This window comes from Leopardus geoffroyi, chromosome D3 (assembly GCF_018350155.1).
Source record: "Leopardus geoffroyi isolate Oge1 chromosome D3, O.geoffroyi_Oge1_pat1.0, whole genome shotgun sequence".
Classification (NCBI taxonomy): Eukaryota; Metazoa; Chordata; class Mammalia; order Carnivora; family Felidae; genus Leopardus; species Leopardus geoffroyi.
In genome coordinates this window covers 18522325-18549392 of record NC_059339.1, presented here as the reverse complement: position 1 = coordinate 18549392, position 27068 = coordinate 18522325, and the positions used below count along the sequence as shown (strand labels likewise).

At 51.4% G+C, this 27068-nt stretch overlaps 1 protein-coding gene across 2 annotated transcripts; it reads left to right on the top strand.

The window, feature by feature from the left end:
- The first annotated feature begins 252 nt into the window (after window positions 1-252).
- Window positions 253-27011, top strand: KCTD10 (potassium channel tetramerization domain containing 10). 2 transcript variants are annotated; one of them, XM_045458148.1, is made up of 7 exons: window positions 253-368; window positions 6268-6481; window positions 15463-15632; window positions 18379-18465; window positions 18774-18826; window positions 20044-20239; window positions 24162-27011. In XM_045458148.1, exons 1-7 carry the CDS (start codon window positions 366-368, stop codon window positions 24384-24386), a joined length of 948 nt encoding a protein of 315 aa, XP_045314104.1. In that variant the 5' UTR covers window positions 253-365; the 3' UTR covers window positions 24387-27011. The 2 variants fall into 2 exon arrangements, with proteins under 2 accessions (XP_045314104.1, XP_045314103.1); XM_045458147.1 differs by having other exon boundaries at window positions 18376-18465.
- The last annotated feature ends 57 nt before the right edge of the window (window positions 27012-27068 follow it).

The window sequence follows — 27068 nt, the reverse complement described above, 5'->3', positions numbered from 1 at the left end:
ATGCAACGATCCAGCTCCAGGAAACGACAGTTCCGCAGAGCTTCTTTACCCGGGAAGAACAACCTCCCTGCATCTTGCCCTCCTTTCTGGAAGCTGGAAAAAAGCAGACCGTTCAAGGGCGGGATAAATTCCTGACCCAGCCGAGGGGAGATGCAACGCATCCCAGAGGGGGAGGTTGGAAGGAACGCGAACAACGTCTAGGCTTACGACGGACCCTTTGAGAAGTTGCCCTCTGCGGGGCGGAAGCGGGCTGCGGCAGCGGAAGTTCCCGCCCCCGCCCCGCCTCTGCCCCCGGCTTGCGCGAGCTGGGTGTTTCCTGCCTCTTTCAGTCCGGGTTTGGAGACTCCGGCGTCCTCCGACTTTTCATGGTAGGGAGGGCGGTGCCCACTACCTGCGGGCTCTGGGCGGCCGAGAGAGCTCGGCCGAGGCTGAGTAGAGGGGGAAGGGGCCGAGGGGGGCGGTTGCGTTGTGGGCAGTCGCGAAAGGGGAGAGGCGGTTGGGGGATTGGAGGGGGGCGAGGCCGGGGGTGGGGGAAGGGCTCTGGTGGATAATTGTATGTGTGTGTTTGGGGGTGGGAGGGTCCCTGGCTGTTGGGGATTGGGAACGAGCATTTGGACTTGGGAGAGTAGATATGTGTGTGGGTGAGTTCGGTTGTCTGAGTCCTGAGTGCTCATTGGAAATGGGATTGGTTATCGTGAGAACAAAGAGGGGTCGTCGAAGATGGACGTTGGAGTGGAAAACGAGGACGGGAGGGTGTTGCGAAAGAGAATGGTTAGGTTATGAGAGAGCGACGTGGGCTTCCTTGGGGGCGGAGCGTTTGGGGTTTTTGGAAATTGTGGCTGGAGCACCTGGGTGTCGGGGAAGGGGCGAAGGGACTTCCAGGTGCTTCTGAACACAAGGGTTGGTGAAGCGGGTGAAAGAAGTCGAGGGAGCTGGAGGGGAGGGCAGATGTGCATCCAGCGCCTGAAGGAATGCCAGGGGCCTGAGGTCAGGGTGCCTTCGCCACGGAGTCCAGCGCCTTTAACTGGCGCCTTGGTACCTATCTAAGTCACTTCCGTTGGGACCCGAAGTGGCCACACCTAAGGAGTTGGGAATGGATGTCAGTCACCCAGCTGTGCGAAAGTTTCTGTTTGCATGTGATCTTTCAAGGGTCTGTTCCTCAAATAGCTCTTTGGCCTTGGCTGGGAATGACTAAAGTCCAGCTAGCTTTTACTTCTTTGCTTGGTCTTTAACTGGAAAATGCAGTCTTTAGAGAAGATAAGTTTCAAGGACCCTGCTGAAGAAGACTTAGCCATTCTGTATCTAACTTTACTCCATTTTATGCAAAATAAGGACTACCTGAAGGGGGAAAGGCATTAATTAAACCAGTGGTTCTCAAACTGGTCTCTAGACCAGCAGCAGCAGCAGCAGCATCACCTGGGAACTTGCTAGGAATGGCCAAAATTTCAAGCCCTACCACTGACTACTGAATCAGTGTGGGGGGTTGGGCCCACCAATCTGTTTTAACAAGCCCTACCGGAGATTAATGATTTCTTGATTTGGACTATGTAACGAAAGGGGCCTGAGTCAGAGGACACGTATAGTTCTGATTATTAATCTTCTCCCCCCAAAACTGGGCTTGGTGATCATCTCTTCCTCACTACTAGATCCTTGAGAGGAATCGGCCAATAGTTTGCGTGACACACAAAGGAGGAGAATGTAATTCGGCACAACGCTTGGAAATAGCAGTAGCTGCCCTATAAGCAAGTTTTGGATGCAAAATAATGCTACAGGTATCGGGCCGCCTTAATTTAGTTTGGTGGAAATGGAACAGCAGACTTTCTTGAGTTGTAGCAATGCCTTTAGTTTGGGGGAAATTTTATAATTAGCCTCAAGACAGTGACTTGAGATCAAGCTGGTTAAGGAACCCCTTAGCCCTGTGGCTCTTAGCTCGGGCCGCACGTTAGAATTACCCGAAGAGCTTCTTAAATACTGCTGAGCTGCCCTTCCTCTACTCTGATTAATTGGCCTGGGGTGAAGCCCAGGCATGGTGTACCCAGGTGACTGTAGTACAGCCAGGGGCTGGGGCCTCTTAAGGAAGCTTGAAGGGACAGAAGGGAAACAATGCCAAGGACCAGGTGCCAAGTACTTTAGCATTACCTGAAGGTTATTATGAAGATTATGCCCTTCACTTCATTTTACAACTTAGGAAACTGAGAGTCAGTCAAAAGGCTTGTCTCAACCTCACACCGGAAGTGGTGGAACAGAGCCTGTAGCCTAGGTTCCTCAGACTTTGGATCAAACTTTCCACGTGCCCGTTTCCCCCAGCATACACACACACAGGGGACACAGTTCCACAGAGAACTGCGGAGAACACATCCAAGGGTCAGGGAGTTGGTGCCTTTTTTCCTATTGTACTTGTCTGGGGGGGCCTCTTTTCAAGCCAACACTTTTCCCCCTTGGGCTGATTTTTATTTTCTAAGCACATATACAGTTACTTCCTGTCTTTGGCTCCGAAGCTGTGAGATTGGGGCCGGCTTTTGCTTATGATGCTTTGGTTTATTTTTACATGTGGTCAGAATTCACTGGGCCAATAGAACAGGAGGTTGGGGAGCTTCTCCAAGGTGATGAGGTTAATACAGACTAGTTAAGGCATACAGAACTATTTCAAGCAGTGGGTTGTAGTCTTAGCTGCGCATTGGAAATACCTAGGGGAGTTAAAAAAAAAAAAAATTCTGTTGCCCAGGCCACGCCCCAGACCAGTTACATCAGAATTTACATGGATAGGACCCTGCTGGGTTTGTTTTTGTTTTTTTTGAGCGGAGAGCCACTGTTCAGAATCCGCTACAGGAGACTTAGGGGAGGTGGGAAAGAGAGAAGCCTTGACTTCCCTAATTGGGTTCAACTTTTCTGATGGAATACCATTGGTAACCAGTACCTCAAGTATGAATTCCATCTTTGTTTCTCACAACCAGTTTTGCTGTCTCCTGCCCCACCCTCCCCAACCTCATTAATGATGTAATCAAATCTTTGAAAGAAGGGAAAAAGCAGGATCCCAGGAGCAATGGCTGGGGAGTCTTCGGTAGAGAGGTTTGCTGTGAGAGGCTTTTTGTCTGCTGCTTTGTGTCCTTAGCTCGGTGCAGTGTGGGCTCAGGGACGAGAACACAGAACCATTTAGCCAAGGGCCTTTCCTAGTACTGAGGTGACTGACCTTTGGAAGGGTGGGCTCCAGGAAGGTTTGGAGCTTTTTTCCCCGTCTATTCTGGAGTCTCAAGGCTAGATCAGGATGGTTTCTGCCTTTATCTCTTAGTGATTCAGGTGGTTGTCCTTAGAAATGGGCATTGTCTTCAGAGAAGATCATTTGAGACTTTGAGAGCATTTTGAAATAATCATAGTGTGAGTCTTTGACATTTGAGTGTTTGCTCTGAGCCAGAGACCGTGCTGAGTGCTCTCTGGCATCCCTCACAGCAATCCTGGAGGGAGACACTGCCGTTGTCCCTGTTTCATAGGTGGAACTAGACTCCAGTGACTCGCCCACAACTGATCAGTGGCAGGGCTGGGTGCTCAAATTCAGGCGTGATGTCCAAACCCAAGCCCTTAGCCACACATTGCCTCCCATCTATTTTCAAAGCTTTCTTTTTTAATTCGTAAAGAAGTGGGGGGGGGGGGGGGGAGGGGCTTCTCAATTTACATGTTGTAGCTGTATATATTTCAAGCATGAATGTTGATAAAATCATGGGCTCAAGGCCAGACAGGACTTGCCCATGTCCTTTACTTACTCTGTCACTGACCCACCGCCAGTACCAATGCATTTTGGGAAGTGACTGAACTTCTCTGGGATGTGGTATCCAAATCTACCAGATGGAAATAACGATAGTTGTCTTCCAGCATTGTTTAGATTTTAAATGGTTGTATGTGGTGGTAGAGATGAAAACTGGTATCTTCTGGGAGGGAGGAGAGGGAAAAGGCATTGAGGGGCTTTCTGGAACCGTGAAAATGTTGTCTGTCTGGATCCGAGTAGTGGCTATACAGATGCATATACTGGCCCAAACGCATCAAACTGTGCACTTCAAATATGCTTTATGGTGTGAAAATTATCTTTGAAAAGGTATCGGAACGTAAAAGTACACTGCAGTCTGCAGTATACTTAGACTTTTTTTGTGTTTCACAGTAGGTGCCTTACAGAATGCCAGATCATTTCCCAAAACACTTATTTTTGTGTAAATTACATCTAAAAAGGTACTTTAAAAAGTATTTCAATTTTGGGCAATTTTCCCTAACTGCCCCCCAGCCTTGCCCCCAAACCCCACAACTATAAGCCTTCATTCCCCCCACTCCCCGCCCTAGGTCTTTAAAGTTTTTAGAAACTCTTTATTCTCATCAGCTACTTCTATCATCCCATGGACAAGAGTTTTTCTGGGAAGAATGGTTGGTGATAACCATTAGTGTGGGGTTTCTGGGGACTGATTTCAAAGGAAAGCTGGAGGGGAGGGGTCCCACAGAGACCCCAGGTGAGTTAAGCTTGAGGTTCTGAAAACGTGCCTTCTTATGATATATTCACCTGATGATGCAGGAATGCTTCTGGAGAAAACACTTTTCTCTCCAGAAGCCCGTTCTTCCTGTCATTCTGCAGGGCCCTGACATGAGTCCTCCAGTGGGTGATTTCCAGGCCACTCTTCTGGGGGGATGGGGGTCGAGAGGGTTGGTCATTGCCTGTACTATTACCGATTGATGGACAGTGGGTTGCCCCTCATTAGTCCCTTCTCCTGTTGAAAAATAACATTTGTATTTTACCCATCATACATGTAATCCATGTTAATTGTGGGAGGTCCAGAAAAGATAGAAAGGCATAAAGAATTTTAAGAAATCCTTTTTCAGGATCAGGGTATGGTTTTTTAAAGTTTTGTGCTGTCAAAACCCCCAGGAGTTTTGACTATATGCCAATAGTCAAAGTTGGCTTTCTCTCCTTATTGCCATGAGGGAGAACCACAGAGCATCTCGGAGAGAGGATTGGGGCTTGCCTTGGGTGATTTGGGGGAGGATTCAGGGAAGTAGGGCTTTGCTCGATATTGAATGTTGTCAGGAGGGAGGGTTAATTCTGTGACTGGGTCTCAGTAATTCCTGTTTTGAAGGTGGGAAGAATGGAGTGGGGCCGAAGCTCTAACTGGTAAAGAAGCAGCAGTGAGTTTCCTCAGTCAGGATATGGGGATGTTTGGTCATTTTTGTGTTTGGGGCGACGTTCTTGTTTTTGTCTGCGTTCACACATAATTATGGGGTAGTCTTGTTTGTGCCTTGATCCATCAGCCACCGAGTGGCCTCGTCAGATGGTGACGTGCTATGAATTGTTCACGTTCAGTGCGAACCTCACGGCCCAGGTAGGAGCGCCAGACCAGGTTCTGGCCGTCAGGCTGCCTCCCCTCTGCTGTGCCCCAGATCGATCAAAGACGATTCAGCCCACTCTTGGACACCTCCTGCCATAGGCCTTTACCTGTCGAAGAGATGTTTTCTTTGAGTACACGGGTGCCAGGTCCCAGTCTCCTTCCTAGGCCTGCTTAAATCAGCACAGCCGTTGCTTTGAGATGGACCCAAGAACTGGCAGTGCCATTAAGGAGACTGTCATCGGATCTGGCTGTTTTGGGAGGTGCTGGTACAGGAAGTCTCTATTTTGCAATAACTTTATTTCCAAGGGTTTTTAAATACCTGTTTCATCCCCAGAAACACTTCCCCCTCTCCCCCCAGAAGAAAGTGTCAGGAGTGGTAGTTGGGACCCCACTGAATTCATAAAGGCTAATTTCACTTGCGGTTCAGCTGAAAGATAGCACTTTCTGCCATCCAGTGGCGCATGGCAATGAGGAGACCGAGAGAGACCCGGGCAGTGCTTCAAGCTGCTGTCGGATGTGCCCCGGGTGTTCGCTTATATGAGGAACAGGCGGAAAGGAAGTCCGCCCACCTCAACAGTTAGTGGTAAACTCCTGCTCACGGGTTCAGCAGGTAAGGTCGGTATACGAGCTCTCTGGGTGGGGTTTGGGGCAACCAGTACCCCACCTCCCACCAGTTGTTGCCCTGCTGACCTGTTCGGCCTCTAATTTTAAGAGAAGCCAGGAATCTGGATTTTTCTGTGAACTCGCCTGTGTCGTCAACTTTCAGAGCAATCTTGAAGTTTTAAATGCAGTCTATAATTGGGCCAAGTAAAACACACCTGGAGGCCAGGTTCAGCCCACAGGCTGAAAGAAGTAACCCGGGCCGGGTGCTGTGACCCTGCTGACCGTTTGTCTTCTCCACTGGCAGGAAGAGATGTCAGGAGAAAGTGTGGTGAGCTCAGCGGTGCCAGCGGCTGCTACCCGCACCACTTCCTTCAAGGGCACGAGCCCCAGCTCCAAGTACGTAAAGCTGAACGTGGGCGGAGCCCTCTACTACACCACCATGCAGACACTGACCAAGCAGGACACCATGCTGAAAGCCATGTTCAGCGGGCGCATGGAAGTACTCACTGACAGCGAAGGTAAGCCTGCCCCCCAGGCGCTGGGGACGTGCTTGTGGTTGAGGGGTCATTCGAGTTCAGAAGGCCAAAGTTAAATGGCAGTTGTGCTCGGTGTTCTCTCAGTGGGCAGGGGGCCTTGGGAGCGTGTAACTGGGAGAGCAGATGTAGTCCGGGTGGGGCGGGGGGTGTGGTGAAGGAGGGTTTCCCCAAGGAAGTGACATGTGAGTCGAGATGTGAAGGTGGGCTGGGGTCACCTGGGTGGGGACTCACAGTCTTGACTTCGTTGTTGATTGCCTGTGTGACTTTGAGAAAGTCACTTCCCTCCTCCAGGCCACAGCTCTGTGGCTGGACTAGCAGCCCTAGTCGGTCCCCTGCCAGTTCTCAAGCGATGATTCTGTGACTTCAGAGTGAAACTCCAGTGTGGGAGAGGCATGAATGTGTTCTGTGGACCCTTGTCTTCCTGGGATGGGGGCCTGACAAAGACAGACCTGGATTTAGGATCTCGTGATCCTAACGAGGTGGTTTAACCTGTTCTCGTTTCCCCATTAGTGATACCCACCTCATGGGGCTGTTGGTGCATGGTATTCAATAGATATATATTCCGTGTGTGTTCCTTCTTCTTTTTACCTTTTTCTCATGGAAAGTCACGTTGGTAAAAGGGAAAGAATTCTTTTTTTTTCTTAATTTTTTTTTTTTAATGCTTGTTTATTTTAGAGAGAGAGACAGAGCATGGGCAGGGGAGGGGCAGAGAGAGAGAGGGAGACACAGAATCCGAAGCAGGCTCCAGGCTCTGAGCTGTCAGCACAGAGCCCGATGCGGGGCTCGAACCCACAAACCGTGAGATCATGACCTGAGCCGAAGTCGGATGCGACTGAGCCACCCAGGCTCCCCAAGGCAAAGAATTCTTTAAAGCGACCTCACCGTAACTGTTTCCTACCCGCCTGGAACAATCCAAGGGCACTTGGCAAGGGGGGACGTTCTTACCTTGGCTGGGTTCACGGGACAGGTCACGTGAGGCTCACTTTTGTGGCTTGAGATTGCTTAGGACCTGGCTGGACCCTCCCTTACCTGTTTCTGAGGTTGGCTGCTGTGCCCATGCCCCTGCCTTGCGGGGGCGTTGGTTCCTGGGAAGGTGGGCCAGTTTTGCTACAAGTAGGTGGGATTGGGGACTCTAAGCCTGGCGCCCAGAGTGCATCCTCTGATCCTAGGAGGGAGGAAGCTTGAGCTGGTCACTAGGGAGGGTGATTCCCCCTGTGTCCTGGAGAAGGCCTAGCTGCAGGGCTGGAGGTTCTGTTTCACTGAGTTTCCTGTGAGTTTGGGTTTCTGGCCAGGCATCAGGTGAATGAGGTTGGAACCTCAGAGCTTCCTTCTGTGTCTCACCCAGAAAGCTCGGAGCTTTTTATGAGTGGGAGGATCCCCTTTGCTGTGCCGCACCCAGCACTGCCCCGGGAGTATTTGTGGAGACTGAGACAATAGCGCCCCAGCTGCCGAAGGAAACAGACCTTATCTGAGAACCCAGGATTGTTGTAGTTTTTCTTCCGCCCTACCCAGTCTTGGGGGGGCGGGGGGTGCTCAGGAAAAGCGGCTGAGTCGCTTTGGAAGTGAACTTGGAGCCTCATCTCCTTTGAAAGCCCTCGCCTTGCTGGCCTAATGCCACGCCGTGGAAGAGCCGGTCCTCCAGCTCTTCGATCGCCCAGCTGGGAGAGATGCAGGGACAGCATGGGGGGGGGGGGGGGTCCCACTTCCAAACAGCTGCTAGAGGACGTCCTGTCCCCAGTGCTTCCTGGAAAATCCAGCATGTTCAGGGAAGCAGGGCTGTCTTTGATACTCCGATCTTGGCCGTTTTCACAGAGCTCCACTGGCTCTCCAGCCCCCTGCCTATCACGAAAAGCTCATAGCACTGCATTTTAAAAGCATTGGGACTTAAAAAAAAAAAAAAAAAGGCTACTGAGTTCAGGGCATGCTGGCTCTTACCCTGGGCTGTCCTTGGTTTGCTGCGGGCCCAGCCCCCTGGCCAGGGCACCTGAGCACAGCAACCTTTATAGGTCACCTGCCAGCTTTGCGTCTGGTCTTCCAGCCCGCGCTGTGCCGGGCAAGGCGAGCCCGTTGGCCCCTGGTGAGTACACTGCACTCACTGCCTGACCGGAGTACACTGCCTGACCGGGGGCCTCAGTGTTGCCCTCAGATACACCATTGGGTCTACAAACTGGGATAAATGTCCTGCATCTCCCAGCTTCACCCTGGGCTTCAGTGAGGTTTGCCACAAACGGGCCAAAACGTCAAGTGCAACTCGGTGAGACCAGCGGATCCAGCATTGTGTCCTGCTGGCTGAGGAACAGGGGCTCCAAAGGCACAGAGCAGCAATGTATTGAGCTGCTAGAAATCTCTGAAGGGTGCTTGAGAAACTGGTTGCTCCTGGAGAGGACCTGGGGCCCAGGATGGGTGGTGGACTCTCTCCTGCTTCTGCCTGTTGGAGTTTTGTACCGCTCAGTTCCTAAACGGGGAGGCTTGGAGTGAGTGGATTTGGGTGTTGGAGTGAGACAGACCAGGTTTGAGTCCGGTAGCAGTCACAGCTAACGTTGATGGAGCCGTTTCTGTGTGTATCGGGCACTGGGCTAATTTAGGCTCGTTTGTCATTTACTGGCAATGGGACGTTGGGCGGGTGACTTTCTCTGAGCCTGTTTCCTCAGTTGTGAATGGCAGTGCTTTTCAGGATTGTTACGGGAGTGAGAGAGGACATTAACGTTAGAAATTTCTTGGTGGAGTGCCTGATAGTTGGAAGACTCTCTAAATGGGCGCTGTTCACTCTCGCTTCATCCCGCCTGGGTGGGGTGTCCGGGTGCGGGGAGGAGCCCTGTAAGGGGCTGTGGAGAAGCAGGTCTTAGCGGTGCCTTGGGGAGAAGTGGCCTGCCTCGGCCTTGGGGATGAGTGTTCTGCACCTTACGCCCAAAGGGTGGCTTTTCTAAGACGGCCAAGACTCTGGCAATGAGCAGGCCTCTCCCACACTCCTCCCCAGAAGAGCACAGTTCTTACAGTGCCAGGATTTTTACCTGATTCCTTGTCAACATGGATTTATTTGGGACCTTGCCTTAGTAAGCATTCTGCCTTAGAACTCACCTGTAGTTAGTTGCCTAGTTGGTCCCTGTTGCTTGGTACCGTGCTTCCCCCCCCCCCCCCCCTTCCCCCGTGGTTTCTGGTCTCTTGCTAATGTTCTTGGAATGAGGGAGTGTGTGAACCAGATTAAAGAACGGAGTCGTTAATCTAATTATCAGCACACGTTTCCTTGAAAACCAGTGGGGAAGTCAGGTGTAATTACGTGGGAAGACCGTAGTACCTCGTGGTTTCCCTGCGATCTCCATGCTTCCTGCCTTAACTTAGAGTTCTGAAATACGGTGAGAGCTTGTAAATTGTGATTAATAAAACAAACTCCCTCATGCCCCTGATGAGAAGTATTAGGGTCTGGGAGCGAACGGTCAGGAAAGAATTATTGAGATGTCTTTGGCGCGAAAAAGGAAGTTTTATTAAAGCACAGGGACAGGACCCGTGGGTAGAAAGAGCTGCGCTGGGATTGTGAGGAGTGACCGATGATATACTTCTAAGTTGGGAGTGGGTTGGGAATAGGGTAGGTCTCTAAGGAATTTGGGAGGAAGGCTTCCAGGACCTTGAGGGGCTAGCTGGTGTTAAAATAAGGTCATTGACTACTATCTAGCAAAACCTTAGTTATGAGACCCTTCAGATGTATGTGCATCGGTGGGCCATATGCTTGGAGACTTGATTATTAACACATATTTGGGGGGCAGAGATAAAGGAAGTTTCCAAATGGATTTTTTTTAAGTGTATTTATTTATTTTGAAAGAGAGAGAGAGTGTGCCCTCGCACACAAGTGGGGGAGGGACAGAGAGAGGGGATCCCAAACAGGCTGTGCACCGTCAGCACAGAGCCCCACGCGGGGCTCCAACCCACGAACCCATGAGATCATGACCTGAGCTGAAACCAAGAGTCAGATGCTTGACTGACTGAGCCACCCAGGTGCCCCCCAAATGGGTTTTTACATGTTAACAAAGACTTACAGGATCCAGGAGGTTGGGCTGAGGTCAACCTAAGGTTGCCATTTGCCCCTAGGCAGCTGAGCTCCTGAGGGAAGGTCACCCTGTCTCCAGTACGTGTCAATGGGCTACAAGTTGTAAGGAGATTTAAATTTTTCTACAATTCTTTTGCCTTTGTTCTCCACATCACCCCCACTCAGACAAGAAAGAAAACATTGCCTGGGCCGCTATGGCCTCTTTTTACCTTTTTGTTTGCCTCTCTCCCTTCCAGAGGTAACCACTGGCCTGACTTTGGGGTCAGTAGGTGAATTTCAACCTTGGCCGCATAGTGAGTCACCTGGGAGCTAAATCCTGCTGCCTGGGTCCCCACCCACCCAGAGAGCCAGATGTACTTGGGCAGCTGTGTGGTCGGGGCGTTAGGGCTTGGAGGGGCTCCGCAGGGGAATCTACTGTGCGGCTGGTGGTGAAAGCCACTGATGTGAATGTGTAGTGAATGCCTCTTGCTCTGCAGTTTCTGTCCCCAAACAAGGCAGAGTTGGTGTGTTTTTCCAACATTATATAAGTGATGTTACGTCGTTTGTAGCCTCTTTGCCTTCTTAGCATTATGCTTGTGAAATCTAGCCATGAACGATACGTAGCTCTAGTTCAAATATTGGTAGTTGTGTTCCATTTGGGGAATATACTGTAGTTTATGGACCCGTATTCTGGCCATAGCTGTTCAGACTGCTGCCATGTTCACTGTCAGGAATATTGCCCTTCTCAAACACTCTCTGGCGTGTGTGAGCTTCTCCAGGGCAGCGCTTCCCAGCCTTTGCCACATCATGGCACACAGAGAAAGTCATATTCTTATTGTGGTAAATGAAAAGGCTCTAGACCCAGGGCTACAGCATTTAAGATCTTACCCGCCCCTGGGAGCTCTCTCCTGGAGCTTATTCGCAGAAGGGGAATCCGGGAGAGCATCCTTGGCTTGATTAGGTATTAGCTGTTGTGCCGATTTACACTCCCCACAGTGGTCTGAATTTTTGCCAACACCCGGCACGGTCGGACCTCCTAATTATTCCCGATCTGACGGTTATGAGCTGGTGCTCTGTCATTTTATTTAACATTTCCTAATTTCTAGTCCATTGAGCATCTTCTTATGTGTATTGGTCATTTGTGTTTCATCGTTTAGCTGCCTGATGGCATCTTATTTACACATTTTTCTGTTTGCCTTTTTTTTTCTTACTGCTTTGTGAAAGTCTATATTCTGGATCTCATTTCTTTGTGATTTTATGTTGTAAATATCTTCTCCAGTGTGACTTGTGATAGCATTTTTACATTGTTTTTTTACATTTAGGTCTTTGATGTACCTCATTGGTGCTCAACCAGGGATGATTTTGACCTCCAAGTGACATCTGGCAATGTCCAGAGACCTTTCTGATTGTCACAATTTGAGGGTGGGAGCTGCTGGCATCTGGTGGGTAGCGGCCAGCGATGCTGCTAAATACCCAGTGATGCACAGGACAGTCCCTCTGTAACATAGGATTATCCGCTCCAAAATGTCGCTAGTACTGAGGCTGAGAAACCCTGCCCCAGAGATTCTGGTTCAGGAATGGGACAGCTTCCTGGAATCTGATTATGTAATGGGTGCCTCAGGTGATTTACGAACAGGCAAGTTTGGGAACCCCCGAAATAGTATAAATACCTTAGCATGCTAAGAAGAGGTCGGTGAAGCCCCAGAGGTGGGGGGCAGGGAAAGGAGCAAGAAGCACTCGGTGTGCTGGTGGCCTTGTCGCCCAGTCCCCTGTCCCTGAGAGAAGCCTTCCCGGCTCACCCTGAAAGCCACACAGACTCCCACGGGCTGGACTGTGCCCCCTCCGGACATGGCTACTGCTCTGTCCTCCAGCAGTGATGAAGAGACGCGTAAAGGGCTCATTGTCAGAGACCTCATTTGAGTGCTGCCAATAGACCCAGCGTTGTGCTATGTGTCTCCAGTACATTCTCTCATCGTGCCTTTACACCAGCCCTGTGGGCTGCCAGTTTTAGGAGAGGACCTGGAGGACAGAGAGGTTCGGTGAAACACCTGTGTCATCCAGCAGGTAGGCGGCAGAACTGGGTTTCCGACACAGGCCCTTGCTGTTAGCCGTCGGGTCGTGCGGCATCTCCCAGACCATTCCAGAGCCTTCCGGTCTGCGCCTGCCTGTTCTGCTCTTCAGCCTTGCCGAATGGGCCCCCCGACCCCAGGCCGCCCTGACTTGTACAGCCTTCCACGACAGCCTGTGTGCTCCGGGGCGTCAGCAAAGACGCCCCACAAGCCAGGAGCTGCTTGACTTCCATTGGCTTTTCTACACGCCAGGCATTTGAGCTGTTTCAAAGGGGGTAGATCCTGGCTTTGAAAGCAACTAAAATATTTTAAAATCAAAATGCTAATTGAAACCTCATGGCGAGCGCGCCTCGCTCCTTTGCCCTTATTTGTCCAAAGTATGATTCCTTCACCACAAGCATTTCCTGACAGCATTCTTGAGCTGGCGCCCAATGTCACGGTCTGCCTCTTCGTTTATGGAAACTCCGGACTGTCACTTGGATAATTGATTTCAGGGGCCCCTGCTCTTGCTGAGCAGGCTAAGTTGTCCATGCATCAAAGGCAGAACGTGGACGTTTTCTTCCCAGAATCGCCAAGTTAAACTGGTTGCCATTTCCCTGAAGACTGAGATCCTGCGCGTCTTCTCAATTGGTGAAAAGGAGCTTTCCTGTGAATTTCTTACTTGTTTTTTGTGATCAAGTCCTGCATCCCCAACTTGGGAATGTCCCTGAACCCCTCTGAGTCTCTGTTGTCATCTATGGACGATGCAGGGGACTGAGCCTCCCTCTGAAAGATCTGTTGGGAAGATAAAATGATCTTTCCACACCTTCTCTGCTCCCTGGAGGGAAAGCACTTGATCCAGGGTAGCAGGTCGTAAGCCGGTGGCCTGCAGATAGGTCTTATTTGCCCTAGCGTGGATTAGTGACATTTTGCTTCACTGTTATTTACAAATCAGGAGGTTTCCCGGAGAAACCTGCATTCTGGCTTCTCTTGGAATATCAGAGGCTCCTGCGGCCCTGGGCCCGCGTTCCTGCCTGGCCATCTCTGCCGGAGTGAGGAAGAGCCTCCCCGTGCTCTGTCCCCAGGGGCAGGGCTCTCCGGTCAGCCTCCAGCCCGGCCCACCTACACTCACTCGTGCTGCTTGCTCCAGGCCCCCGGAGGCGGCCGAGCTGCATGGCAGATACCACATCCGTGCTTTATCGTCTCAAATGTAGGAGGAAGCGGTGGGATGATGTCCAGCGGTCACTGTCAGGGTGCTGTGATTTACCATGCCTGCGAACACCTCTTCCTTCCTCGAGGCCAGGGTTTCACTCCGGGCCACACGCTTGCACTGTGTTTGCCACCCTGGGAAGGGCTCTTCCCGCTGCGCTCCGGAAACCGCAGCTGTGTGGAAGTGTCAAGTGCAAGCGTCTGGAGGGCAAGACCGGACCTTTGACCGAAGGGTCGGACTGAGGAGTTTGTAGGACGGGAATATGGCAATGGCCTTCTTCCCAAACTCGCCTAGCGACTGTGGCGAATACCACCAAGTGGCTCCCTGAAACCCCGAGAGCGCACTTGGCACGGCCAGGTTAGGGAAGGGGTGGTGGACAGACTTGTGACTCTGGATATGAAAGAGGTGTCTTTCCTGCTCTGGGCTTTTGTCTGGGGTCAGGGCCTGGGGGCCAGAGGGGGACTTGGGCCGGGATGCCATAGCGTGAGGAGTGGAAGTGTGTGCGCCTCTCCCAGACTGAGCGACAGACCCGGAGGAGTGGGGCATAAAACTGCTGGTTCCCGCCTGAACCCAACTGCCCTGTGCATTGGCATCCTCGCACCTGTAATGTGGGACAGAAGACCTAGGGACACCCCTTGCTGGGGCTGCCCTGCTGGCCTGGGGGAGGGGGCGCTCCTCTACTGGCTTCTTTCTAGATGCCCTGGCTTCTGTCGAGCCGTACGAGTCGTACCACATCTTTGGTTCATCCCAGCCTCTCCTTTCAGTCGCTCCACTCCCAGGCTCCGGTCTTGTTTCCTCCTGCAGTTTCTACCTCACCCCACCCTGCTCCGGGGTATTGGTGTTTCTGAAGATGAGTTGTGGAAGCCTGGGGGTTCCTAGTGGAGGTATAGCAGGCCGGTGCCCGGACTCGAGAGGCCATCGAGAAGCCGAAGGAAAGGCTTGCCCGGCTGGCCCCAACCCCCAAGGGCATCTCACCGTGCCTGGTTCTGGTCAGCAGTCGGCACGTTTTGCCAGTTAACGAAAGCGAGTTCCGTCTCCCCGTGTTACACTCAGCTGCCTGGGGCAGGGTCTGTCGGGTTCACCGTCTCCTCTGCAGTCGCTGTCACTAGCCAGTAAGGGCCTGTTTGGGGAGTCGAGGGTGGAATGTCCCGTGGTGGTGCCCGGGGGGGGGGGGGGGGCGTTGGGGATCCCTCTGGGGAGTCCGACGTTGCCGTCTTTTGCTTCCTTATTTGACCACCTGAAAGCATTGTAGAAAGAGGGAGTAGGTATTTTTACCTCACGCTTTTCCCCAATCATTGGGGTGTGGTCATTTGGACCCATTTTATCCAGGTGTTGTGCACTCTTGGGATGTCCGAGGCACTGTCTAAGGGGTTTTTGAGGGTACTTTAGAAACCCGCTTTTAGGCCCCAGGGGTCCTGGCTTCCAAAAGAGCCCAAGAGCAGGTGAGTCCGTGGTTGGGGTGGTCTCCAGCCAGCAGGGCCTGGAGACCATTGCAGTGCTTCCCAGGCAGGGTTCGGTCAGCCCTTCGCTGACCGCTGGGCAGGTGGGGCTACAGCCCCCTCTGCGGTCCTGCTCTTCCCTGGGAGGCCGAGGGAGCCAAGAGACACCCCAGTTCTCCTCAGCACCTTCCAGGAGACGAGTGTCCGTATAACTAGGCCCTCCCTTCATCCTCGTGCCGCCGCAGGCTGGATCCTCATCGACCGGTGTGGGAAACACTTTGGTACGATACTCAACTACCTTCGTGACGGGGCGGTCCCCTTGCCTGAGAGCCGCCGGGAGATCGAGGAGCTGCTGGCAGAAGCCAAGTACTACCTGGTCCAGGGCCTGGTGGAAGAATGCCAGGCAGCCTTACAAGTAGGTATCCCCCTTTCTCCCCATAAGGGTGGGGAGGTGCTGGGCCCACCTGCCTTTTTCATTTTCCTCCTCTACAAAATGGGGGCAGTTCCTCCCTCACTGAGACGTGTGGGTTCACAAGTATCCCTGGAGCTCCTCTCTCCTTGGGTCAGGGACCCCTTAGAGGCTTCCCTGTGATGCTCAGGCCACCTAACTGTGCTCAGTCGCCGTGGTGCTGGGTCATCTCATGTGTACATTGAAACCCTTCAGTACTGAGCTTTGGGCTGTAAAAGTTGATCAGTTTTTTGGACCCATCTCGGGACTTATTCTCACCCCACCAGTCACTGTTGGGAGCCTCATATAATCTCTGCAGACTCAGACACCCCTCACTCCTTAGCTGCCCCTGGGTTAGGATCATTGGGGTCAACTCTGGTGATATCAAAATCGCCGTAAAACCAAAATGCTTCTAGACATAGCCGGCGGCCATTTATTTCAGGCAAAATTCCAACATGGTCGAGGATCAGAAGAGTTCCTTCATAATGCCACAGGAATTGGATTTGTATGCACGAGGCTCTTGTTTGTGCCTCCCTCGGGCCACACGTCTTCTGGCCCTCCGCTGGAGCCGTTCCCATACGGCCTGGCTCCTTGGCGATCTGTTGTTTCCACGTACCCCCTCGACCTGCGAGTCTGTGAACTCACCGTAAATCTGACTGAATGCTGTAGCCTTTACTTTCATATTTTTATTTCATTTTTATGCTGGTTTAATGTTGGTTTATTTTGCGAGAGAGCACACATGCGTATGTGCGTGAGAGAGGAAGGGGCCGAGAGAGGGAGAGAGAATCCCAAGCGGGCTCCGAGCTGTCAGTGCAGAGCCTGACTCGGGGCTCAACCTCACAAACCGTGACATCATGACCTGAGCCGAAGTCAGGAGTCGGATGCTTAACCGACTGAGCCACCCAGGCACCCCTCGTTTTTAGGTTTGTTAAAGTAATGTGTGTACATCGTATCTTTCTCCTCCGTTAATTCTTTCAACAGTTCTATTTACTTTCTTATGCTATCTATTGACATCTCAGTTTTCAATGTCATCTGCTGTTGCGAGACAAAAATTAAATTTTTGCTCATGCAGTACCACCAACCACTACCAGACTTAGGTACCCATATTCCTTCTCCAGTTTTCCAGTATAGTGTTTATCACAGCTTTGGTTAAATCAGGATTCGGAGTTTACGTTGTGATGTCTAACTATTGTTAACAGTTGAGCCACAGAGTATACGGTGAACATTTTTATTGTGCAGCTTTTCGGTTTGCCAGAGTTAGTGACTGCCTCATTGTTTTGTCTGCTTGGTTTTCTAAGTACATATCTCTGATTGATCCCTAAATGGTCAGAAAGGTCGGTCTCCTGTTGGTGTGTTTAGACACACCAGCGAGTGGGTTTCATCTTTGTCTTAGAGACACGCCCTCCAGGTTCCCTTTCTGTGGTTTCTGTTAGTCTGAAGTTAAACCTCTAGGACTGACCTCCCAGTTTCCGTCGCTTTTATCTTTCTGTTCCACTTTCTCAGAGGTTTTCTTCAATTTTATCTTTTCAACCCTTCTGTTGAACTTTTCATTTCTACTATCATATTTCTAATTTCCCAGAGCCTTTTCATGTTCTCTGAGTGCTCTTTCTTCCCTAGAACGCTGATCTTATTTCATAGGATTCTGTAGGTGCTCTCCTTTATCTGATAATACTATTTGAAGTGTTCTTTCTGCTGCATTCATCGTTGGGCTCCTTCCCTTACTTTTTCTCTTTGTTTTGGTTTCAGTCTCACGTTGAGAGGCTTTCCACATATAATCTGATGATCTTGGGTCTGTTAAAATTCAAGAGTAGAGTTCTGAAAAGCTGTGTGTGCGGTGCATGGGTGGGCCTCGTCCAGTGGGCTTCACTGGCAGATGAAAAGGCTTTTTCTGTGGGAATCCCCAGTGTCCGAGTCTGTAAGCCTTTTCCTGGACGGATCAGTTCCCCGTGGAGGAATCCTCCACTCTCCTACCTGGTGGCTAAAAGCCTGACTGGCGGCCTTCTGCCATCTGAGTAGGGGAAGGAGCTGGGAGCTGGGGCTCACCGTTTAGTGTGTCGACCGCTCGCTCAATCCCCCTGTTTTTAGAAGAGTGGCTCAGCCCTGTCCTCACCCATACAAACCACTCCAGGAAGATAGACCTTTCTTCTGCCAGGGGAAGGGGATGTACTTGGGGCATCTCACCGGTGTTTCTGCTGACTGGTTAGCAGTCTTCTGCTCTGGCCCTTTGCCCACCAGCCTTCATGGGTGTTCTTTGAGAACCTCTAGGATTCTTTCTCCTCGGTTATTCCTCATCTGCTTCCCAGGCTCAGATTTTTGACGGCTGACCGCCCCTCTCCCATTCTTCTCCGTAGGTTTATACTTTTTAAGTTCTTCCACGGTTGTTGCAGTGGGGTTTTAGGTGTTTCTACACAATCATATTCCATCCGCTGTGTTTAGAGTTTATTTTCAAGTGGCTCCCTGGGTGGCGGAAACATGTCCTCGTTGTTAGGGTTTACTGAGCGCCCTGACCAAAGAGCAGACTTCCTAGAGAACTTGACCCTTGGCCATCCCCCTCCCCTTCCCCCTGATTCACTGGTGGTAAGAATCCTCCTCTCTTCCCGGCGCTGGTGGCCCCACCTTCCCTCGCCAGCACCTGTCTTTACCCAGCAGGCCAGCTTAAACAATCCACTGCTGGGCAGGCCTCCCAGGCTGAAAGCGTGTTTTGTTCCAGCAGAACAAAGATACTTATGAGCCTTTCTGCAAAGTTCCTGTCATCACTTCGTCCAAGGAAGAGCAGAAACTTATAGCAACGTCGAATAAGGTACGTTGGAAGCACCCTTGTGGCGTGTCTTTGGCTACCGAAATCATGAATAAGTTTTGAAATTGAAACCTATAGAAGTCCCTGAGCAAGGCCTGAGAAGGGGTGAAGAATGGGAACCTGTTCCCCTAGAATGGGCTCCTGCAGTCTCCCTCCCCACGCACCCACCCCCGCCGCTCCCCGCCAGCCTGCAAGCTGTGCTCAGCTGCCTTCTGGGCCTGGTGGCAGGGCCCAGCCCCGCGGGAAGCCCACGGTCCTCTGTACCTCCGCTCCAAGTGACTCTCTTCTTTCTTTTTTAAAACAACCTGCAGCCAGCCGTGAAGCTGCTCTACAACAGAAGTAACAACAAATACTCGTATACCAGGTAAGGTGTCAGCGATAAAGGCCACCCACCCTCGCCAGGAAAGCTTCTCACACAGGCCAGGCCCGGCTCCAGTGAGGGTGGCTGTCTGTACTGGGAGGGTGCCCAGGGTAACAGACGACAGGAGACTGAATTCACATACACCGTGGCCTTTTGAAGTATATAATTCAGTGATTTTTAGTGTATTTACAGACTTGTTTAGCTATCACCACGTACCCACATTGTGAACATTTTCGTCACCTCAGAAAGAAGCCCATTGTCAGTCACTCTTTACTCCCCGCCACCCCCAACCCTTGGCAGCCGCTGGCCTCCGCTTGTGTGGCTTTGCTCACTCTGGACACTTCATGTAAACGGGATCATACAACACATTACCTTTTGTGACTGGCTTCTCTCCCTTGGCACGTTTTCAAGGTTCATCCTCGTGGCGTGTGTCAGTACCTCCTTCCTTTTTATGGCTGAATAATATCCCATCATCTGGATATCTCCTGCATCTTGTTGATCCATTCGTCAGTTGATGCGTGCTCAGGGTCGTTTCCGCTTTGGGGGGACCATCGCGAACGCTGCCGTGAGCATTCGTACCACATTCGTAACACACGTGTTCTGTGTGGTCAGAGGTCTCCGTCTCTCTTGGGTGTACCTAGGAGCCGAATTGCTGGGCCCTTTGGTAACCCTAGCTCTAGTCATTTGGGGACCTGCCAAACTGTTTTTCCAAAGCAGCTGCACCATTTCACATTTCCACCAGCAATACATACAGGTTTCTAGAATGCCTTCTGGCTCTTGGGACCATGTGTTCTCAGTTGAGGGGGCATAATGAGGTTACTCAAGACCCAGAAATTGACCCAAGATGAAGAGTCTCCTTTGGACAGCTCTGTCCTGCCACTCGTGGGGCTCCCTCCACATTCCCCACCTGGTGCCTGTGCACCCACAGGCGCCAAGTTTTTCACGTTTCATCTCCGGCAGAGCCCAGCTAAGCAGCCGCCCTGGCAGGCTGATTGAGAGCACAGGCTTAGGGGCTAGAGCCGTCTCTTTGGAGGCCTGGCTCTGGCATTCTTGGCCTCGGGCAGTTACCTGTTTTCTCTGGCCCTCCCTTTCCTTGGTGGAGCAGCGGGGCCTGCGGTGCCCTTCTCCTGGGCTCCTTGGGAGGTTGAAAAGGGATGTGGAAACAACTCAACTGCAGTTAGTACCGGTCTGCGGTCACCTAATCAAATGCTCTCTTGCAGCAATTCTGATGACAATATGTTGAAAAACATTGAGCTCTTTGATAAGCTCTCTCTGCGCTTTAATGGAAGGGTCCTATTCATAAAGGACGTCATCGGGGATGAAATCTGCTGCTGGTCCTTTTACGGGCAGGGCCGCAAGATCGCGGAGGTTTGCTGTACTTCCATTGTCTATGCCACAGAGAAGAAACAGACCAAGGTAAGCGCTTCGGGGAATGGCGCTGGGTGACTGGTCAGAATACGTACCACTTCCCTTTCCCCTTGAGCAAAATAAACCTAAAGAGGGAAAAGCTTTGAAAATGCTTTCCTTGATGCATGACTGCTCATTGTGAAAACATTCATTGTCTTTTGGGCCCCGGAGAGTCGCTTGTAGGTCTTGCAGAAACAGAATGGCCTTTCCTTTCTGACGGTGAGCAAATAGGGACAGTCATACTGCACCTAAGTCCCTTGGCTGTAAAGGTCGATTCAGATGTATCCTCACGCCGCTGTCCCCTCGCCACCTGCATCGTCTCCTGTCGGTGACGGGACAGGGCCTGTGTTGTTCCACAGCACCACCATCTCCCACCAGCGTGGCCCCATCCCATCTCAGTCATCAGAGGAACAGTGCTGCCTTCAAGAGCTTGACCTTGGCTTTCTAGTCACAACCTATGACTTCTGCCGTCTGTCTGCCCTCTGACCCACTGACCTGGAGTGGCCCTCCACCCTCGCAGGGCCTGCGTGGCATTCCTTAGCTCCCGTGCTTGTTGGCTTCCTTCTGAGCACACAACTTCCTGACTGATCTGGACTCTGTGGATCTACTTCCGTATCATTCTCTCCAAACTAGTAATGCCGCAAGGCGCTGTTGGAGGTGCGGTGCTCTGTTCGTTGAACTTCGCTCCCTGGAGGTCTTATGCTTACTCTTCTTGGGCTCTGCAACTCTGTTTTCTTCCTCTTTTCAAAACAGAAATCCCCCAGTACACTCTGTCACTTCCCTCGGATCCTTGCTAAGGGAACCCCGATCACCAGGGACCTGCAGGGTCTGCCAGGCAGGTTTTCATGCACAAGACTGTGCATCACCCACTTGGGGTACTGTCCTCACTAAGGCCCCGGGAGCACACAGTTGTGTGTGATTCTAGAGCTAGCCTGGGCAGAAAAGGCAGAGAGAACGTGAGACCACACAGTAGAAACCAGAGTTGTAAACATTTTTTTTTTTAACTGTTAAACCATTTTGTCATTGGTATTTGGAATACATCCTGAAAGATACATACTAGTTAAAGATAGCCAAGGAGGGAAAACCCCTAAGGTTCCTTTTTTTTCAAAGAGGGCAGGCAGGGAGACCAGATTCGCTCACTTCTCTTTACCACATCAGCAAGACACATGCCTCTTTTCTCCTGTGAACTTTTTTCTAGGGCTGTGAATTCCATCTGTCATTGGCTTCCCCGCCTTGTCAGTTTGGTTTTGTTATATACATCGGTTGCCTTTGTCCTTGGATAATAACAGGACGATCATCATATTAATCTGATTAAGCTTTAAAATACTGACTTTACGTTTTTAGAGTTTAACAGGGAACAAGGGATTCAGAGGCCTCATGATCTGATTCCAACTATTTAGAGATTAGCCAACAGGTTCTGGAGTGAGCTTGTGCTTGTGTTTTTGAAATAGGGTAGAGGTGGGGCTCAGGGTGATGGGCCCGGGCCCCTAGCCACAGCTCCCTTTGCTCTGCTGTCGTGTCCCCAGGGCTCTTTCCTTTCTCCAGGAGAAGCACACGCCTGGCTTTGCAGGGGGTCATGTGGGGGCATGGCTGCCCCTACAGGCGCAGGTTCCTTCTTCTGGCCCAGGCCTTCGGGACTATGCTTTGGGGCTGACACTCGTATTTTGTTGTTCCAAGTAACTGTACAGATGTTCCTTTTGGGGGTTCTTGTAGAATTTCGATCCCTCTTGGTACAGCATGCCAAGTGCTTTATACTAATTCCTTTAATCATGTAACTCTCTTTTGTGGTTCAGCCGGAAAGGGTTTGGCTTGCTGAAATTAAAGTTTAAGCAGATAGTTAATACGTATGTTGTCCATTTGGTTCTTGATTCCGACTCACTAGGGACTTGGTGTTAATAAAGCACAGAGCTGTGCCCTTAATTGGTCTCCTTTGTTCTGTTGTCCAGACTGACACTTCTATTGCTCTGTCTTCAATTTCACGGACTCTTTTCTCTGTCCTCCCCATTCTGTTATTGAGCCCTTCCAGTAAGTTTGTGTGTGTGTGTGTGTGTGTGTGTGTGTGTGTGTGTGTGTGTGTGTGTATCTATGTGTCTGTGTGTCTTGGGTGTTGTATTTCTCAGTAACAATTTTCGTTTGGGTCTTCTATCTTATGTCTCTTTGCTGAGACCTCCTGTGTTTGCATTCGCCTTAACAGAGTTCACCCTTCCTTGTGGAGATGTTTTTATAATAGCTGCTTGCACGTCTTCATCAGGTAATTCCAGCATCTTGTGGCCTCCTGGACTTGGCATCTGTTGATTCTGTTTTCCCTCGGGAGTTGAGATTTTTCTGGTTCTTCATTGATGACACAAACTTTCGAATTGTATCCTGGATATCCCGAATGTTAGAGGGCTTTTAGATCTTGTTAAATCGTAAAGAGAACGTTGTGTTTTTTTTGTTTTTATTGTTTTAGTAGGCAGTTGACCCACTTGGGTTCAGGTCACAAGTGCCAGCCAGCTGTGGGTTGCCGTTCCAACGACAATCCAGTTTTCAAAGCCTTCAGATCCGTGCTGCACTGAGGGCCAATCTGTGCCTGTGGCACCGGTCTGGCCCATTGCTTCGTTCTGTGCGTGCTGTTGAGGGACGGATCAGCAGCCAGGCTCAGGCCCAGGAGTTCCTGCACAACCCCAAGCAGCTGCTTTCCTGAGCGCCCTTCTTTCACAATCTTCTGGTGCTGTTTCCCTGGGGCTCCCCTTTTTCAGCCCTCTGACCGGAGACTGGGTCTTCAGTTCCCTGCTCTCCCACACACCGCCTATGACTGTATCCTTACCTGCAGCCTAACGGCATAAAGAAGCTAGAGGAAAATAGTAGCCCAGATTCACTCCATCCTGATGAGACCACAGTTCTCATTAGAAAGGAAGGTTCCCCTTCAGAGTTTTGACTCCCACAGTCTCCAGCCATTGCTGCCACAGGATTTGGGCAGGGAGGGTTGGGGTGCAAGAGAATGGAGAAAAGAAAAAGGAAAACCGAGAACTTTTCTTCAGTCTCTGGGTATTGGGTGGCCCCTCTGGAGCTCTCTGAGCTGATGCCAGTTTCAGGGTCACAGGCTGCATTGACCTCCCTCTGGACAGTACTGGTGGGGGGAGAAGGCATAACCTCACTACTGGTTAGAGGCTACTCCGAACTGGTCCCTCCCCCCAATCCGGCCGCCACTATTTCTGTGTCACAGCCCTCAGCCACTGCGTGCTCTCTCTCCTGGCTGTGTGGCCTCCGTGGGAAAGAGAGTAGAATGCACTCTCCCCATTTCTCTCAGAACCTCCGAATCCTGCCCTTGAAAGCCAAGTCTCTGTGAGTCAAGTGCCCGGGACCCACTTGTGCAGCCCCACTCTGGTTCACGGCGCCGTAGCCCCGAAGGGTACCAGGCAGTCACAGAGCTTCGCCACGCAGGAGGGGTCATGTCCTTTCCAGCTGGTCCCTGCTCACAAAGAGTACTGCTGCCCTAAAGGCTGCTCTGAGGTGTGGAACAGCTCCATGGGAACAGGTCTGTTGTTAGTAGAAACATGCTGGAAACGACCTAATCGGTTAATTGCGTCGTTACAGTCTTACAGCCCCCTGATGGGGAAGGATCGCCTGTGTTAGGGGAAAGCAAAAGGTGGAGTGTGTGTGGTGGGTCACCTTTTGTGTGTCCTAAAGCGTGTGAGTGTGTGTGTGTACAGACGTACCTTTATCTGCACCGCGTCCCTTTTGTGTCCTGTGTGTCGAGCACCATGTGTAAGTATTGCCTGTTGAAAATCAAAACTACTTTGAAAATAGTAAGGACAGCCTTAAACAGCATCCTTAGGGGCCTGAAGGGGCCAGGGGCCAGCGGCCCTGCTGGCAACCCCAGGAGGCAGTGGAGGTGGTGGGGTGTGTGTGTGATGCTAACCTACCTGCCTTGTGTTTTGTGGGGGTGCAGGTGGAGTTCCCAGAGGCCCGGATTTATGAGGAGACCCTCAATATTTTGTTGTACGAGGCCCAGGACGGCCGAGGACCCGACAACGCGCTCCTGGAGGCCACGGGCGGGGCGGCCGGACGTTCCCACCACCTGGATGAGGACGAGGAGCGGGAGCGGGAGCGGATCGAGCGGGTGCGGCGGATCCACATCAAGCGCCCCGACGACCGGGCGCACCTCCACCAGTGAGCGAGCGAGCGAGCGAGCCGCCTCCCTCCTCCCTCCTCCCCTGCTCTTCACTCCGATTCCTGCAGGCTCCGGGCGCCTTCCACTTCCCCCGGAGTCTGGAGATACTTTTGTAATAAGCCAGATGATGATTTTGATATTTTTCGACCAGGTGACTGTCTTTCCCCAGGTGAATGCACCCTTGTTCTTAAGTGGAGTCCAAGGTCTCCCCCTTCCGTGGGAAACGGGGAATCCTTGGAGCCAGGCTTTCTTGGTTCTCGGAGAAAAGTATGAATGGGTGTGAAGCGGACGTGAGAGATGTTGTCTGCAGTATTTATTTTTGTGGGTGTGGACCACCTATTTGAGCTTCGGGGCGGCATTCCCTCGGGGTTCAGTTGGACGGCTCCGAGGGGGATCCTGCCAGTTAGTTGGTGGCCACCAGACGTTCTTGTGAGCATCCCGTGTCGTCGTCCTCCAGCCCAGCACACTGGCTGCCGGTTCCTGTGTGCTATAGACTGGGCGGCCCTCCGGGGTTTTGCTGGAAGCACCCGCGGCGGCAGGATTTTTGCGCCTATGGCTTATTGGTAAATGATTGCAGTTTGTGGCGTGGAAGATAGGACCTATGAGCTTCGTGCCTCTAACTTGTCCTGGCGTAACTCTGGGTCAGGAGCAGGCCTGTTGCCCCCTGGGCTGACGTGTGGTCCGTGCTCATTGGGACCCCGCATGCCTGGCCGAGGGCAGAGCCATCCCCGGCAGGGAGTGCTGGGGTCCTGGCCCTCTCCCTGATTCCTGCCCCTTCTACCTGGCCTCCTTGTTGAGCAACCCCGTTCTGGGAAGGCCGTCTGGCCTGGTTACAGGTGGAGCTCACACCGCTGCTTCCTGGGATCCATTCCTCCTCCTTCGCCCTTCTTCTCTGTTAAGCTGGGCTGTCTCGGGTAGAAGCCCTGCCTTTTGCTTAGAAAGTGGACGTGGCCCGGACTCTTTCCCCTCCCCGAGCCTGGCATCCAGGCAGGAAGACCACCCCCACCAACAGTCTCAGGGCACCCATCACCTGGAGATCCCCTTTTTGTCTTTGCCTCTGATTTTTACAGTATGGAGTGGCCACAGGGAGCAAGAGTTTGAGGCTGTGCACATCCTTTGTGGTCCAGTTAAGTGTGTGTGTTCATGTTTAAGGGACGTGTGCGACTGCGGACGGGGACGTGTGCTTGTGGGGCGCAGGGGGCCCGCGCTGGAGCCCGGCTGTCTGCACGGTTGCTTGTGCAAGACGGACGTTCTCGGTGACCTACCTCCCAGTCTCCTCTGCGCCTACGAAGGGACAGAAGTGCGTTGTGGCTGATGTGGCTGCGACTAGATTAGGTAGAGTAGTTAAGGGAGATGTGAACGTGTGTGACGGAATGGATGGAATTTGTCTGTTTTTCAAGGGAAATGTTACTGTTTTATACCAAAGGTGTTAACGTGGGCAGCCTTTGACACCATGTATTCCAAAAAAAAAAAAAAACGAGTTTATATTTTGAAATGGTTTTTACAGCTTAGGCTTTGCACATACTGCCTTTCTTGAGACATAGGCCTTTATTTTGTATCCAGCAGCAAAGCCTCCAATAAAACTCTAAAACAATCTTGATTGAACCTAAAAATCATGTACAGGGTCGATGCTTTTTAAACTGTTGTGTGGGAGACTTTCCTACTAAGCCATTTGGATTTTATTAAGTGCACAGGAAAGGGGGCTTAAACACGGTTTCGTAAATATTTTATATACCGTTTAAGTTTTAAACACCAACCCTGGCATTGGGGTTGAACTTTTTTAGAACGTTAAAGCGAGTGTCAGTTCTGATGTTTTCTGTAGGAATGGAAAAGCCATCCTATGAATTGTGTCTTTAAATCTTTCTGTGAAGAGTACGTCTGTGGAACAATCGGATTTGTTTGGGCTTCTACACCGTCTGAGCTCATGTTTCTGGCAGTCTTTACACTTTGCTCTTGTTCATTTTGAGTCTTTGCTTTCTCGGGAACGGAACAGGTTCCCGAAACATTCCATGGTGAGGGAGGCCGTTAGCTGCGGAGCCAGGAGCTGACAGGAAGCGTTGGCTGGTCCAAGCTCTGTCGGCAAACGTATTCCACAAGGAACTGATTTTTATGCTAGCACGAAGGGCAAACCAAGGTCAGTATTTATACTGAAAAACCATCTAAGTAAAAACACTGGCCTAAGATTTGGTAAAGTGTTTTATTACAGTGTAAGAGCTTACAGTTAAAGTAGAACAGCTTTGGGTCCCTTGTCCAGAGGTCCTTGTTGGTGGGGACCGGGGGGCCTGTGCCCAAGACAATCCTGGAGTAGCCTCTTCTGTCCCCCTCCCCCACCCCCAGGGTAGCAGGTAAGCAGCCTGGCTGAGGGGCAGGTACCCACCCCCCCCCCCCCCCTCGGCTTACGCGTGCTGGCTTGCACCTCACAGCAGCTGCTCGGGACCCAAGTGTCAGCACCGCTCCTCCGCCCTCCCTTAGGGCTCCACCCAGCGTCACCGTAGCGCGCCTGTGTGTCACTAACCTTTCTCTCTGTGCTATGAGAAGAAATGCTATAAACGTTGGAAGTAGTCACTGTATGTTGTACAAGCATTTGTGGACGTGTAAAATAAAAGTTACGTAATGCTTCTGTTGAAATGTTTCCTGCGTGCGTTCTGTAGTGTTTGAATTTAAACACTGCGAGGAAGTCTTGGG

Bases quoted from the DNA above. Each gene is read 5' to 3' on its own strand.
- KCTD10 (XM_045458147.1), top strand. The intron at 6,482-15,462 runs GTAAGCCTGCCC...GTGCCGCCGCAG, and splicing joins AGTACTCACTGACAGCGAAG to GCTGGATCCTCATCGACCGG. The intron at 20,240-24,161 runs GTAAGCGCTTCG...GTGGGGGTGCAG, and splicing joins CAGAGAAGAAACAGACCAAG to GTGGAGTTCCCAGAGGCCCG.